The sequence below is a fragment of the Stegostoma tigrinum genome, chromosome 2 (genome assembly GCF_030684315.1).
Source record: "Stegostoma tigrinum isolate sSteTig4 chromosome 2, sSteTig4.hap1, whole genome shotgun sequence".
NCBI lineage: Eukaryota > Metazoa > Chordata > Chondrichthyes > Orectolobiformes > Stegostomatidae > Stegostoma > Stegostoma tigrinum.
This window is the reverse complement of record NC_081355.1, coordinates 54,312,909-54,328,381: the sequence shown is the minus strand read 5'-3', so window position 1 is coordinate 54,328,381 and position 15,473 is coordinate 54,312,909. Positions and strand designations below refer to the sequence as shown.

At 47.0% G+C, this 15,473-nt stretch overlaps 1 protein-coding gene across 1 annotated transcript in view; it reads left to right on the top strand.

Annotated features, from left to right (window-relative positions):
* Positions 1-15,473, top strand: part of dnah5 (dynein, axonemal, heavy chain 5) — a 372,198-nt gene that overhangs the window by 88,806 nt on the left and 267,919 nt on the right. The window contains exon 4 of the mRNA XM_048562706.2: positions 5,812-5,975. Within this exon, the coding sequence (XP_048418663.2) occupies positions 5,812-5,975 (164 nt within the window). The remainder of the gene's footprint in view (positions 1-5,811; positions 5,976-15,473) is intronic.

Below are 15,473 nucleotides of genomic sequence, written 5' to 3'. Positions count from 1 at the left end.
AGACCCTTCATCAGAGAGGGGGATGGGGAGAGGGAACTGGAATAAATAGGGAGAGAGGGGGAGGCGGACCGAAGATGGAGAGTAAAGAAGATAGGTGGAGAGAGTATAGGTGGGGAGGTAGGGTGGGGATAGGTCAGTCCAGGGAAGACGGACAGGTCAAGGAGGTGGGATGAGGTTAGTAGGTAGATGGGGGTGCGGCTTGGGGTGGGAGGAAGGGATGGGTGAGAGGAAGAACCGGTTAGGGAGGCAGAGACAGGTTGGACTGGTTTTGGGATGCAGTGGGTGGGGGGGAAGAGCTGGGCTGGTTGTATGGTGCAGTGGGGGGAGGGGACGAACTGGGCTGGTTTAGGGATGCAGTAGGGGAAGGGGAGATTTTGAAACTGGTGAAGTCCACATTGATACCATATGGCTGCAGGGTTCCCAGGCGGAATATGAGTTGCTGTTCCTGCAACCTTCGGGTGGCATCATTGTGGCAGTGCAGGAGGCCCATGATGGACGTGTCATCTAAAGAATGGGAGGGGGAGTGGAAATGGTTTGCGACTGGGAGGTGCAGTTGTTTGTTGCGAACTGAGCGGAGGTGTTCTGCAAAGCGGTCTCCAGGCCTCCGCCTGGTTTTCCCAATGTAGAGGAAGCCACACCGGGTACAGTGGATGCAGTATACCACATTGGCAGATGTGCAGGTGAACCTCTGCTTAATGTGGAATGTCATCTTGGGGCCTGGGATAGGGGTGAGGGAGGAGGTGTGGGGGCAAGTGTAGCATTTCCTGCGGTTGCAGGGGAAGGTGCCGGGTGTGGTGGGGTTGGAGGGCAGTGTGGAGCGAACAAGGGACTCATGGAGAGAGTGGTCTCTCTGGAAAGCAGACAGGGGTGGGGATGGAAAAATGTCTTGGGTGGTGGGGTCGGATTGTAATCGCGAAAGTGTCAGAGGATGATGTGTTGTATCCGGAGGTTGGTAGGGTGGTGTGTGAGAACAAGGGGGATCCTCTTAGGGCGGTTGTGGCGGGGGCGGGGTGTGAGGGATGTGTTGCGGGAAATACGGGAGACGCGGTCAAGGGCGTTCTCGATCACTGTGGGGGGAAAGTTGCGGTCCTTGAAGAACTTGGACATCTGGGATGTGCGGGAGTGGAATGTCTTATCGTGGGAGCAGATGCGGCGGAGGCGGAGGAATTGGGAATAGGGGATGGAATTTTTGCAGTAGGGTGGGTGGGAGGAGGTGTATCCTAGGTAGCTGTGGGAGTCGGTGGGCTTGAAATGGACATCTGTTACAAGCTGGTTGCCTGAGATGGAGACTGAGAGGTCCAGGAAGGTGAGGGATGTGCTGGAGATGGCCCAGGTGAACTGAAGGTTGGGGTGGAAGGTGTTGGTGAAGTGGATGAACTATTCGAGCTCCTCTGGGGAGCAAGAGTCGGCGCCAATACAGTCATCAATGTACCGGAGGAAGTGGTGGGGTTTGGGGCCTGTGTAGGTGCGGAAGAGGGACTGTTCCACGTAACCTACAAAGAGGCAGGCATAGCTGGGGCCCATGCGGGTGCCCATGGCCACCCCCTTCGTCTGTAGGAAGTGGGAGGAGTCAAAAGAGAAGTTGTTGAGGGTGAGGACGAGTTCAGCTAGGCAGATGAGAGTGTCAGTGGAGGGAGACTGGTCGGGCCTGCGGGACAGGAAGAAGCGGAGGGCCTTGAGGCCATCTGCATGCGGAATGCAGGTGTATAGGGACTGGACGTCCATGGTGAATATGAGGTGTTGGGGGCCAGGGAATTGGAAATCCTGGAGGAGGTGGAGGGCGTGGGTGGTGTCACGGACGTAGGTGGGGAGTTCCTGGACCAAAGGGGAGAAAATGGAGTCCAGATAGGTGGAGATGAGTTCGGTGGGGCAGGAGCAGGCTGAGACGATGGGTCGACCAGGGCAGGCAGGTTAGTGGATTTTGGGAAGGAGATAGAAACGGGCCGTGCGGGGTTGGGGAACAGTGAGGTTGGAGGCTGTGGGTGGGAGGTCCCCTGAGGTGATGAGGTCATGAATGGTGTTGGAGATGATGGTTTGGTGCTCGGGTGTGGGGTCATGATCGAGGGGGCGGTAGGAGGTGGTCTGACCAAAGGGGAGAAAATGGAGTCCAGATAGGTGGAGATGAGTTCGGTGGGGCAGGAGCAGGCTGAGACTGACCAAAGGGGAGAAAATGGAGTCCAGATAGACCAAAGGGGAGAAAATGGAGTCCAGATAAGAACTTCATCAGTTTCAAAATCTCCCCTTCCCCTATTGCATCCCTAAACCAGCCCAGTTCGTCCCCCCCACCAACTGCACCACACAACCAGCCCAGCTCTTCCCCCCCACCAACTGCATCCCAAAACCAGTCCAACCTGTCTCTGCCTCCCTAACCGGTTCTTCCTCTCACCCATCCCTTCCTCCCACCCCAAGCCGCACCCCCATCTACCTACTAACCTCATCCCACCTCCTTGACCTGTCCGTCTTCCCTGGACTGACCTATCCCCTCCCTACCTCCCCACCTATACTCTCTCCACCTATCTTCTTTACTCTCCATCTTCGGTCCGCCTCCCCCTCTCTCCCTATTTATTCCAGTTCCCTCTCCCCATCCCCCTCTCTGATGAAGGGTCTAGGCCCGAAGCGTCAGCTTTTGTGCTCCTGAGATGCTGCTTGGCCTGCTGTGTTCATCCAGCCGCACATTTTATTATCTTGAAGTTCACAATTATGTTTGGAAGATACTGCTTCCAGCGATTACCTTCAGTTTTGATGTTAGTTAGGATCTGATTTCGTAGCATGTGGATAGAATTACACAAGACATTCCTGTGATTCTATCTATGTTCCCTCTAATTTCTCCTGCTGTTGTGCAGACCTCAAAGTTCGATCTGTGGCAGTGACTTCAGTGAAGTCAATTTGTCTGCATATCATGCATTTGGCCTGGCTAGACCCTGCAAGTTGGTGCATGACTTATAAGCTAACAGGGAATATTGGTGTGTTTGTTGTGCTGATGATATTGTGGTGATATGCAAAACCATAGACGAACACAATCAAAATCTACACCTACTAATAGTGGCTCCATGTGAAGGACTCATCTTCAACAGCAATGTGCCTCATGAGGTAAATGGAAGTCAGGACAACCTTTTTTCCCAACTGCTTAAGTTATAGTCTCGGATTTTTTGACTTCCTAACATGCATCCCAAATCTTCCGTCAACATTAGGGGAACTCTTAAGCAAAACATACAATGTGCATGGCAGGAGGACCGTCAAAGTGTATTGAAACGCTCAATTAAGTACTGTCAGTTGAAACTTGTATTCAATAGGATTAAGACCCAAGAAGGAAGTTAATTATGGAAGTCAATGCAAAGTGAGATTGGACATAGTGGTATTATCACTAAGTTAGTATTCCAGAACCCCAGGTTAATGTTCCTGGGGATATGATTTCAAATCCCTCTATGATACTAATATTTGAATACAATGAAAAAGCCTGGAATACAAATGTAGCCCAATGGCAACATGTAACCACTATTAGTTGTTATGGGGGAAAATTCTAATTCATTAATGTTCTTTTGGGGAAGGAAATCTGCCTCAATATGTGACTCCAGACCCACAGCAATGTGGTTGACTCTTAATTGTCCTCTGGGTAAGTAGGGATGGGCTAGTAAAAGGACTTTAAAGTCTGTAACAAACCTGCTCCGTCAGCTTACCATTGCCAACAGAGATCATGTTGGGAGTTAAGTTAAGATAAACCTGTCACGCTACTACCTGTCCAAGTTCCCAGAGGGACAGAATAAACAAAAAACCAAGGGAAAATTACTGTGGTGTATAACTGACATGCAGTTGTGGAACTACTTGATCTGCCTAAAAATCCCAATCCTCTAGTTTACCATTAATTTTCATCACTTTGTATGCCTTAATTTTTGGTCAGATACTCTCCTTGACTTCCTTTGTTAACTACAGTTAATATCCCATCACATCCTCCTAGACTGGAATAATTTTTTGCTGAGTGTTTTGAAGTATCTGCTTAAATGTCTGCCATTACTCATCTACAAATTTTCCCTTAATCTCCTTACCCAGCTCACTTTAAATTGCTCTTTTTTCATAATTGCCCTTATTTAAATTGCGGATACTAATTTGACAGCCAAATTATTCTTCTTAAAACTGAATTTGAAATTCTGCTTTGCTGCGATTGCTACCTCCTAGACGATGCTTAACTACAAGAATACTCGATAAAGCCACCTCATTGCACTTTGCTAGATTTAAAACAGTGTGTTCCTGGATAGGTTCAAAAACATAAATCTCTTACAAGCAATTCCTGATGATCCGTAGAAATGTATCCGTCATGCCACCTGGTTCATCTGGTATGTCCAGTCAATGTATAGGTTACAAGAAAATATAATGTTTCCTAGCAACAATGTGAATATTTTCATACCAGATGGATTGCAGCGGTTCAACAAGGTAGTACATTTCCGCTTTTTCACGAGTAATTACAGATGGACAACAAATACTGGCCTTCCAATGATGTCACATCCCATGAGTGAGTTGCAGGTATTTTGCTGTCAACTGGGAGATTAGTGTGAGAAATTTGACAATACCCATGTAAAATATATTGGAAATGATAAGAAGGAAATGGTAATTTTCTAGGTGGATGGAATTTCGTGCTTCTCCTCACCCTAATCAACTTCTTATCATATTCATTTATGTTTTGTTGAATGGCTGTACTGTAATTCTTCCAGGTTAGTTAGCCTGCTCTCTGCTAATTATAAATGAAAGGAATGTATGCTGTACCCAATGCATTGTTACTTCGAAAGGGTTTTGGAGGCATGTTATGGTGTCATAAGAACCTGTACATCACAAGCAGACTCACATCTGAAACAAGAAACTGTGTAGCAATTAGCAATGGATTGTTGACTGGGAAGGGAAGGTAAATTTGCCATTTTCAGAATGCTTAGTCATGAAAATAGGCCCTTGGTATCATTATTTCCTGTTGGACTATAACCTTGTGTTGTGCGACTTCTGACCTTGTCTAACCAAGGCCAACTCTGCCACCTCCACATCATCATTATTATTAAGGCAGGAATGTCTTCATATTAATGACCTGAGTCTGAAACTTTCTAAGGGCTGGTAGTAAATTTTACATTTGGCATCTTGACTTTGTTTATCTGCGTCTCACAGATGGCAGGATGTTTGATTTTTAACTGTCAGAAAATACAGGTGAGAATTAGGTGACCACTAGAAATCTTTTCTTTTACCCTGAAATTTCAACACATTGCTCTGCCAAAATATGTGATATCATGGGAGATCGCTGTGCCGACAACGTGCTGGTCGCTATCCTTATTAGCCTAAAGGGAAAAGCAATAAAAAAACTACTTGTAAATGAATGTACTGGAGGTCCATTTTGAAGTAATCACAGCAAGTCAGATCACTATGTGCCATTTGCACGTTTTACTGGTGTGTCCTTCCGGGATGAAGGATTGCTTTCAGGCATTTGCCAGCTGGGGGAGGTTGGGAATCATGGGATAAAATTCCCACTGTGGAATGGAGTGACCAAAGTCTCAGGAGACATTCTATAATATTCCCAATTGCCTTCTTTGTAGGACGAGTAGAGGTTAATTCAGGCATTTTGAGGTCTATGCGAGTGAAGCTAAAACTGAGTCCCATATCCCAAATGGGCTTTATTTGCATTACTCAGGAAATTCTCAGATAGAATATGAGGGCGTTTTTAGTCTGGGGCATTCTCCCTTCAGTATGGAGCATCTATCCAGAAAGATCACAAACTGCAGGAAATTATTGATATCAGTGAATACATTTTTATAAATTTATTGTCAACCTCTTTTCCAGGGCATAAAGGCCTTCTTGGAGCAGGAACAAATCCTAATACTGGGCGTAGCAAGAAACCAAAAATATTTGTGACTGAGGGGAAAGATGTGGCACTCAATGGTGTTTGTATAATTTTTCTACGGTCTAGTACCTCTAAAGCAATCACTACAGATAATGTACACAAGGTAAGAAACTGTACAGATTTCACAAACTACAAATTAGAATATTTGGGTAATAGATTAATCCTTTCATGATAATTCCGTCTCATTCCACTGCTGCTTCCTGCCATTCCAATGGCTGTTAAGGCAGACAATTGATCACACCTTGGTCAGAGATATTTTAAAGTCTGCTACTTGTAAACACTTAAGAGAAGCCTTCTTAGCACAGTAGGCAACATGTCAGTCTCATGATCTGAAGGTCCTGAGTTCAGTCCTCAGAGAAGGCAAGCTTGAGAGTCGGTGGCTTTTAAAAAAGGGGTAGTACAGTGGCTGATTGGTTAGCACTGCTGCCTCACAGTGCTAGGGACCTGGGTTGAATTCTACCCTCAGGTGACTGCACATTCTCCCCGTGTCTATGTGGGTTTGGCCCAGTTTCCTCCCATGGTCCAAAGATGTGCAGGCTAGGTGGAGTGGCCATGGAAAATGGCCTGTAGTGTTGAGGGATGTATAGATTAGGTGCGTTCTAGGGGGATGGGTCTGGGTGGGATCCTCTGAGGCTCAGTGTGGACTTGTTGGGCTGAAGGGCCTGTTTCCACACTCTAGGGATTTTATGGAAGACAAATTGTGTGATTTTTATTGATTCTGGTGTGACAAGATTCCTGACAAATGTGCATTGTCTTGTGATCAGTGAACAATAATTTGTGTAGTAGCTGACCAAATTGTGGGTATCAACTTATTCCCTTCAAAGTTGGAACTAAAGCACAGTAAAATGGTAGTTTTCAGGGTGAGGTATTGCTTCACTAGAAACAAGAATATGCTGTGTGATAGTGATTTGGCTAAGGCAAAACTTTCACTGCATGTGCCAGACATTCTGGCAATGCTCTTTATGCTTGAATGCCTTATTTGGTACATATTCATTTCATAATGTTATGCCACATGATGACAATGTATCCTTGAGGAGACAATAAAAATTAATTTTAAAGTAATTGCATTCAGAATACACTGAAGTGCTTACAATATGGTCCAAAGTAAGCAGAATAATTTCATTAGAAGCCCATAGGATCTTGGTCTTGATTTAGAAGAAAATTTTTTACGTGAAAATTTTCTGTCTAGATGTCAATAGGTCAGCTCCCTCTTTCCTGACTTTCCCAATTCCTGTTTCCTATCTCCCTTCTTCTCTTAAAAGATTAATTATACTTTGTTATGGTTCTGGATGTTAGACCAGTTTAAACAGCACAACCATGACTATTTTTCATGTGTGAAAGTAAAATTGTCAATCTTCGTTCAGTGGGAGCATGGTCATCTCTAAAGGAGACTGTGTTTTCAAACTCAGCTGTAGGGATTTGTGAACCTATTACATTGAGATTCTATTTGTTGTCTCTGGTTGCATGTGGAAGTTCCTGTTTCATTCTTTGAAGAACAGGGGGTGTTACACTGGAATCTTGGCTAATATTTATCTCTCAAACAATATCACTCAAGCTGATTTTCTGGTCGGCATCACATCATTTGATGTATTTTTCTGCTGAATAGTTTAAGTATTCAAAAATTGTAACTTTTACACTGTTAATGGACTTTCAGATTTCATGTGTAATCTGAGAACGTAATTTTAAATTCTACAGGCACATAAAATAATGTGTTTCCCCAAATAACGCAAATAATGCATTATCTTTGTTTATTACTATACAATTTGTGCATATTACAAATCACAGTACTTACAAATTCAAGGTTCAGATATCATCAGTACTTATGAATGGTTACAATATGTTTGGAAGGTGGAGAGAAGGGTGTAAGTATAGCTTGAAGCTTGACTGTATTCAAGGGCGGAAGGGAAAGAGGGATAAGCGATGTTGTGTATTTCATACGTTTGGTGGACTATCCCTTTAAGAGTCTGATTACAAGACATCTGTCACTGGCCACAGCTCAGTCAAATCTTGTTGTCTGTAGAGTGAACACCTTGTATAATAATGCTCTGCTGGTTGTTAAACACTTTGGCCTCCTCTCCTTCTTGAAGTGTAACACAAGAAGATAACTGGCCATGAGTATAAAATCTGCCTTGATATCTGTTGGGTGAATCCACTCATTCATTGGAAAAAAGCAAAATCATGGACTTCACTACAGATCTCAGAAGCTTATCGATAAAATGAAGAAAATAAATCAAAATGGGTCATCACTGCACCGAAGCAGGTACAGTCAGTGAGAGGGAACAAAGAATTCACCCAGGGAAGAGGTGAACAGTACGCCAACTGGAATTGACCCCCCACATGAACCTGAGCACCTCATTCTTCTTCCACTTGTTCTCCTTCCTTGCAGTTCCTCTCCTACACAACAGCATGGCTGACACCTGGGAGCCATTTACCAGTGTCCAAATAAACTCCGATGACACAGCAGGAAACTGTTCAGCCCATTACATTGTCTAACTGATCTTCCCTCAATAAAAGCTCTAATCTTCAAAACAGAAGAGGTGAACAGTGTAGAAGAAGCTCGCCGTATGTGCCACCCTGAAGGAACACATAATGAATATCCTACGTGGAGGAAATGTTATGTGCTGGGGTTGTAGACTTGGAAAGGATTAGGCAACCTCAGGTATAATTTATTTAATTTGGAAAGAAACATGTTAGTGCCAAAATTTTTTAAAAAATGAGACATTTAGGCACCATAGACCATATGATGGCAATACAGTGAGCTGCAACTCCTAAGCAGCAATTCTTTGATTTTTTTTCAATCTAATAAAATTGAAACAGACAATGTCATTCATGTATTCCTGAGGATTATGGGCGGAGAAGCACTTAACCTCCTGAGGAGTCTGGTACAGCCAGAGAAGGTGGGTTCCAAAACTTGTGAAGAAATAATAGGAATCCTACAGAACCATTTTTCACCAAAGCTCTGATGGTTGCCAAAACGTTCAGATTTTACAATGCATCTAGAATAATGGTGAGCAAAATCAGAAATAGCTGGAAAAACTCAGCAGGTTGGGCAGTATTAATGCAGAGAATGAAGAGTTAACATTTCAATGGGTCTGAAGTATCACTGGACTCGAAATGTTAATTCTGCTTTCTCTCCACAGATAATGCCAGACCTGCTTAGTTTTTTAAAGCTATTTCTGATTTGTTTCTGATTTCCAGTTCCGCAGCTCTTTGGTTTTTCATTTCCAGAACAGTGGTGAAACTGTCCACCAGTTTGTAGCAATTTTAAAGAAGTTAGCAGAATTTTGTGAATTCAGAGATAACTTTAAATGATGTTTTCAGAGTCAGACTGGTGCGTAGATTAAGATGTGAAGTAATGCAGAAAATATTCTGATGAGAATGAACCCAGACTAAAAGAGGGCACTAGAAATAGTGGTCTGAATGGAATTAGCAGCTAAGAAAGCCTAATAGTTAAACTCAAGCACAAGAGTTCAAAAACAGTGGCTGAGAGAGTTCACAAAATGGCATCTGAGAGACCAGCACAAGGCAGACTCAAAACTGCCATTGGTGTAGAAAAGCAGGTCTCACAGCAGCAAATTGCAGTATAAAGAAGCTGTGTACAGAAACTGCTGCAAAAAGGGTGAAATAGCTCTACAAAGGTCAGTATCCTGTCACTAATCACCCTTTATTTACATGTGCTTAGTGCATGACACTGGTCCAACTAAGCCCCAATCATGGTACTCACATTCTATAAGATCCACTTGGCTGACCTAATTCCAATCAGTGCAAGGGGCACAGTGAATGGGCGTGTTTGAGGAAGAAACATGAACAACATACAGAAGAGACTCAGAAACCAAACAGTAGAAAGAAAAGCTACGTGGTGCAAAATGGGTGTGAGAAAAGCCTAGACCCTTAGTATGAAGAGTATGAAGAGTAAATGTTATGAAACATGCCGGCCATTACTAATAACACCACCAAGTACAGGATCACTCCCTTACTAAATGGCAAACTGGTAAGAATGGAGGTGGTTTTGTTGGTACCTGAAAGTGTACATCAGAAGCAGTTGAATCACATTATGTTGCAGCCCTTAAAAATTGTCCTAGGGCTCATGCGGTACAGTGGTAGTGTCCATTTTACTAGACCAGGGGGCCTGGGTTTCAGTCCCACCTGCTCCAGCAGTGTGTAATAACATCTCTCAACAGGTTGATTAGAAAAACAGATTAATTTAAAAAATTAGAAATTGTCCAAGGAATATAGGGGAAATGGTACCTTTATGAGATTGTATTAATATAAATATTCAGTTATATGATCAGTCTGAAGATTTGTCGTTATGTATTGTCAAAGGAAGGTTTCTAGTTTTGCTGGAAAAAATGTGGATGGAGAAAATCTAATTCAACTGGGCTGAAGTAAATTGTTTATCAGATTCTGATAAATCTGTCACAAATGAAGCATGCCATAACTTTCATTGGTGATCTGGGAAGCATGGAAAAGGTATCCAACAAACTGAAAATCCAGGATGAAAATCAAGTAAAATATTGCAATACTAGATCAGTGCCTTATGCAGTTGAGCAAACGTTGACACAAATATCAAACCATTCAAGAAATATGAATTTGTACCAGGAGGACACTTTACCAATTCTTAGAATTAATTTGCTTGAGAATATCTACACCTCCAGCATTGGTAATACACATTCAAGACATCACTTCACAGTTGTATCTTGCCTATGACCTTCATGCAAAAGCTTCAGGATAAAGAAACTCAAGAGGAAGATCCTTCCATTCAGCATTATGAAATTAACAGATGAGATACAAGTTAATGGACAGAAGGGTTCAATATAATAAAATGTGAGGCTGGATGAACACAGCAGGCCAAGCAGCATCTCAGGAGCACAAAAGCTGACGTTTTGGGCCTAGACCCTTCATCAGAGAGGAGGATGGGGTGAGGGTTCTGGAATAAATAGGGAGAGAGGGGGAGGCGGACCGAAGATGGAGAGAAAAGAAGATGGGTGGAGAGGAGAGTATAGGTGGGGAGGTAGGGAGGGGATAGGTCAGTCCAGGGAAGACGGACAGGTCAAGGAGGTGGGATGAGGTTAGTAGGTAGGAGATGGAGGTGCGGCTTGGGGTGGGAGGAAGGGATGGGTGAGAGGAAGAACAGGTTAGGGAGGCAGAGACAGGTTGGACTGGTTTTGGGATGCAGTGGGTGGAGGGGAAGAGCTGGGCTGGTTGTGTGGTGTAGTGGGGGGAGGAGACAAACTAGGCTGGTTTAGGGATGCAGTAGGGGAAGGGGAGATTTTGAAGCTGGTGAAGTCCACATTGATACCATTGGGCTGCAGGGTTCCCAAGCGGAATATGAGTTGCTGTTCCTGCAACCTTCGGGTGGCATCATTGTGGCACTGCAGGAAGCCCATGATGGACATGTCATCTAAAGAATGGGAGGGGGAGTGGAAATGGTTTGCGACTGGGAGATGCAGTTGTTTATTGCGAACCGAGCGGAGGTGTTCTGCAGAGCGGTCCCCAAGCCTCCGGTTGGTTTCCCCAATGTAGAGGAAGCCACACCGGGTACAATGGATGCAGTATACCACATTGGCAGATGTGCAGGTGAACCTCTGCTTGGTATGGAAAGTCATCTTGGGGCCTGGGATAGGGGTGAGGGAGGAGGTGTGGGGGCAAGTGTAGCATTTCCTGCGGTTGCAGGGAAAGGTGCCAGGTGTGGTGGGGTTGGAGGGGAGTGTGGAGCGGACAAGGGAGTCACGGAGAGAGTGGTCTCTCTGGAAAGCAGACAAGGGTGGGGATGGAAAAATGGCTTGGGTGGTGGGGTCGGATTGTGGATGGCGGAAGTGTCGGAGGATGATGCGTTGTATCTGGAGGTTGGTGGGGTGGTGTGTGAGAATGAGGGTGATCCTCTTTGGGCGGTTGTGGCGGCGGCAAGGTGTGAGGGATGTGTTGCGGGAAATGCGGGTGACACGGTCAAGGGCGTTCTCGACCACTGTGGGGGGAAAGTTGCGGTCCTTGAAGAACTTGGACATCTGGGATGTGCGGGAGTGGAATGCCACATCGTGGGAGCAGATGCGGCAGAGGCGGAGGAATTGGGAATAGGGGATTGAATTTTTGCAGGAGGGTGGGTGGGAGGAGGTGTATTCTCGGTAGCTGTGGGAGTCGGTGGGCTTGAAATGGACATCACTTACAAGCTGGTTGCCTGAGATGGAGACTGAGAGGTCCAGGAAGGTGAGGGATGTGCTGGAGATGGCCCAGGTGAACTGAAGGTTGGGGTGGAAGGTGTTGGTGAAGTGGATGAACTGTTCGAGCTCCTCTGGGGAGCAAGAGTCGGCGCCGATACAGTCATCAATGTAACGGAGGAAGAGGTGGGGTTTGGGGCATGTGTAGGTGCGGAAGAGGGACTGTTCCACGTAACCTACAAAGAGGCAGGCATAGCTGGGGCCCATGCGGGTGCCCATGGCCACCCCCTTAGTCTGTAGGAAGTGGGAGGAATCGAAAGAGAATTTGTTGAGGGTGAGGACGAGTTCAGCTAGGCGGATGACGGTGTCAGTGGAGGGAGACTGGTCGGGCCTGCGGGACAGGAAGAAGCGGAGGGCCTTGAGGCCATCTGCATGTGTAATACAGGTGTATAGGGTCTGGACGTCCATGGTGAAAATAAGGTGTTGGGGGCCAGGGAATTGGAAGTCCTGGAGGAGGTGGAGGGCGTGGGTGGTGTCATGGGCGTAGGTGGGGAGTTCCTGGACCAAAGGGGAGAAAATGGAGTCCAGATAGGTGGAGATGAGTTCGGTGGGGCAGGAACAGGCTGAGACAATGGGTCGACCAGGGCAGGCAGGTTAGTGGATTTTGGGAAGGAGATAGAAACGGGCAGTGTGGGGTTGGGGAAGAATGAGGTTGGAGGCTGTGGGTGGGAGGTCCCCTGAGGTGATGAGGTCATGAATGGTGTTGGAGATGATGGTTTGGTGCTCGGGTGTGGGGTCATGATCGAGGGGGCGGTAGGAGGTGGTGTCGGAGAGTTGGCGTTTGGCCTCGGCGATGTAGAGGTCAGTGCGCCATACTACCACTGCGCCTCCCTTGTCTGCGGATTTGATGGTGAGGTTGGGGTTGGAGCGGAGGGCTGCCCGTTCTGCAGGGGAGAGGTTGGAGTGGGTGAGAGGGGTGGAGAGGTTGAGGCGGTTAATGTCTCGATGGCAGTTAGAGATGAAGAGGTCGAGGGAAGTTAGGAGGCCTGGGGGTGGTGTCCAGGAGGGGGACTTGTGTTGGAAGCAGGTGAAGGGGTCAGTGGAAGGAGGGTTAGGTTCCCGGTTGAAGAAGTAGGCGTGAAGGCGAAGGCAGCGGAAAAACTGTTCTGTGTCCAACCATGACTGGTATTCGTTGATGTGTGGTTGTAGGGGGAAAAAGGTGAGCCCCTTGCTTAGGACTGACCGTTCGTCCTCAGTTAGTGGAAGGTCTGGGGCAATGTTGAAGATGCGGCAGGGTTCAGTATGGCTGTCTTCTCTGGGGTTGCTGGCTGTGGAGGTTGTGGGTGGAGCGATGAGGTTGTCGGCCATGGGCGGGGTTCTCTCAGCGTCGGCTGTGGGCAGGGTTCCGTCGGCGTCGGCTGTGGGCGGGGTTCCGTCGCCGATTGGAGGAGCGGGGTGGGCAGCAGCAGCTGCGGTGAGGGTGGTGTGTGAGTTGTTGTAACTGGAAGTGAAGGTGGTGACTGCAGCAGCGGTCCCGGAAGTGGTGTGGCCGGCAGAGGCGGATGTGATGTCATTGGTGGGGTCTCCGGCCGTGTCCTCATGGTCAATGGCGGCGGGTGCATGGTAGGGGAGGGGCAGGGACAGACTCAGGATTTGGGAGGTGCAGGAATCCTCTTGTGAGTGGCAGGGGCCAGTGAGTTTGTTGTACTTACAATTTTTGGTGTCCAGTAAAGCTGAGAAAACTGGGTGTTCAGTCTGTGGATCCTGTGGAGGATAAAAAACAGCAGAGGTCCTTTGCAGGTCTGGGAGAGGGAGGCTCTGAGCTGGGGCAGGTTGGGTTGCAGTGTCTGGAGGTGCTGGTGCATGGCCACGAGTGTCTGTTTCAGGACTCGCAGGGAGAAACTTTTCTGAAGGGTCTGAATATTCTGGGTGTAGAGGTGGTCACGGTTGGGGCCAAATTGGAAAGGCTGAAATGTAGACTGTAGTCCATTGGGGATGATCCGGTTCCGTAGGCAGGTGCTGAGGAAGGTGATGTGGCTGTGGTACCTGGTTTGCTTCAGGACATGGTCGAGCAGTTTCAAGGCTGAAGAGATTACAAGAGAGTTGCAATGGGAGAGAGATTCCCTGAGGTTGGTCCGGAGGGAGGAGGGTAACTTCTTCAGGTTAGGCATCCATGGAAGAGGCTTCGCAGTGTGGTTAAAATTGTGTCAGTGATAATGGGAACTGCAGATGCTGGAGAATCCAAGATAATAAAATGTGAGGCTGGATGAACACAGCAGGCCCAGCTGCATCTAAGGAGCACAAAAGCTGACGTTTCGGGCCTAGACCCTTCATCAGAGAGGGGGATGGGGTGAGGGTTCTGGAATAAATAGGGAGAGAGGGGGAGGTGGACCGAAGATGGAGAGAAAAGAAGATAGGTGGAGAGGAGAGTATAGGTGGGGAGGTAGGGAGGGGATAGGTCAGTCCAGGGAAGATGGACAGGTCAAGGAGGTGGGATGAGATTAGTAGGTAAGAGATGGAGGTGCGGCTTGAGGTGGGAGGAAGGGATGGGTGAGAGGAAGAACAGGTTAGGGAGGCAGAGACAGGTTGGACTGGTTTTGGGATGCAGTGGGTGGAGGGGAAGAGCTGGGCTGGTTGTGTGGTGTAGTGGGGGCAGGGGACGAACTGGGCTGGTTTTGGGATGCGGTGGGGGAAGGGGGAAGAGTTCGTCCCCTCCGCCCACTGCACCACACAACCAGCCCAGCTCTTCCCCTCCACCCACTGCATCCCAAAACCAGTCCAACCTGTCTCTGCCTCCCTAACCTGTTCTTCCTCTCACCCATCCCTTCCTCCCACCCCAAGCCGTACCTCCATCTCCCACCTACTAACCTCATCCCACCTCCTTGACCTGTCCGTCTTTCCTGGACTGACCTATCCCCTCCCTACCTCCCCACCTATACTCTCCTCTCCAACTATCTTCTTTTCTCTCCATCTTTGGTCCACCTCCCCCTCTCTCCCTATTTATTCCAGAACCCTCACCCCATTCCCCTCTCTGATGAAGGGTCTAGGCCTGAAATGTCAGCTTTTGTGCTCCTGAGATGCTGCTTGGCCTGCTGTGTTCATCCAGCCTCACAGTTTATTATCTTGGATTCTCCAGCATCTGCAGTTCCCATTATCACGGACAAAAGGGTTCACTCTACTTCAGCCTCGTGTCAAAAATAAAGTGAAGCCAAAAGGATCCATTGTTGGACTAATTATTCACTAACATAAATCAGAAGATAGTAGGAGATACACTTGCAATCTACAAACCATTGCTTTCTTAAAAGTTAATGCCCATTCAAACAAGTGCTTCAGAATAAGGAAGCTGATGAACGTAGCAGCACCACTTTACACTGTAATGTTACAAAGCTTAATGCTGCCATAGTTGGAGAATGGGGACAATGGTGCTCCATCCCAGTTTCAAGCGT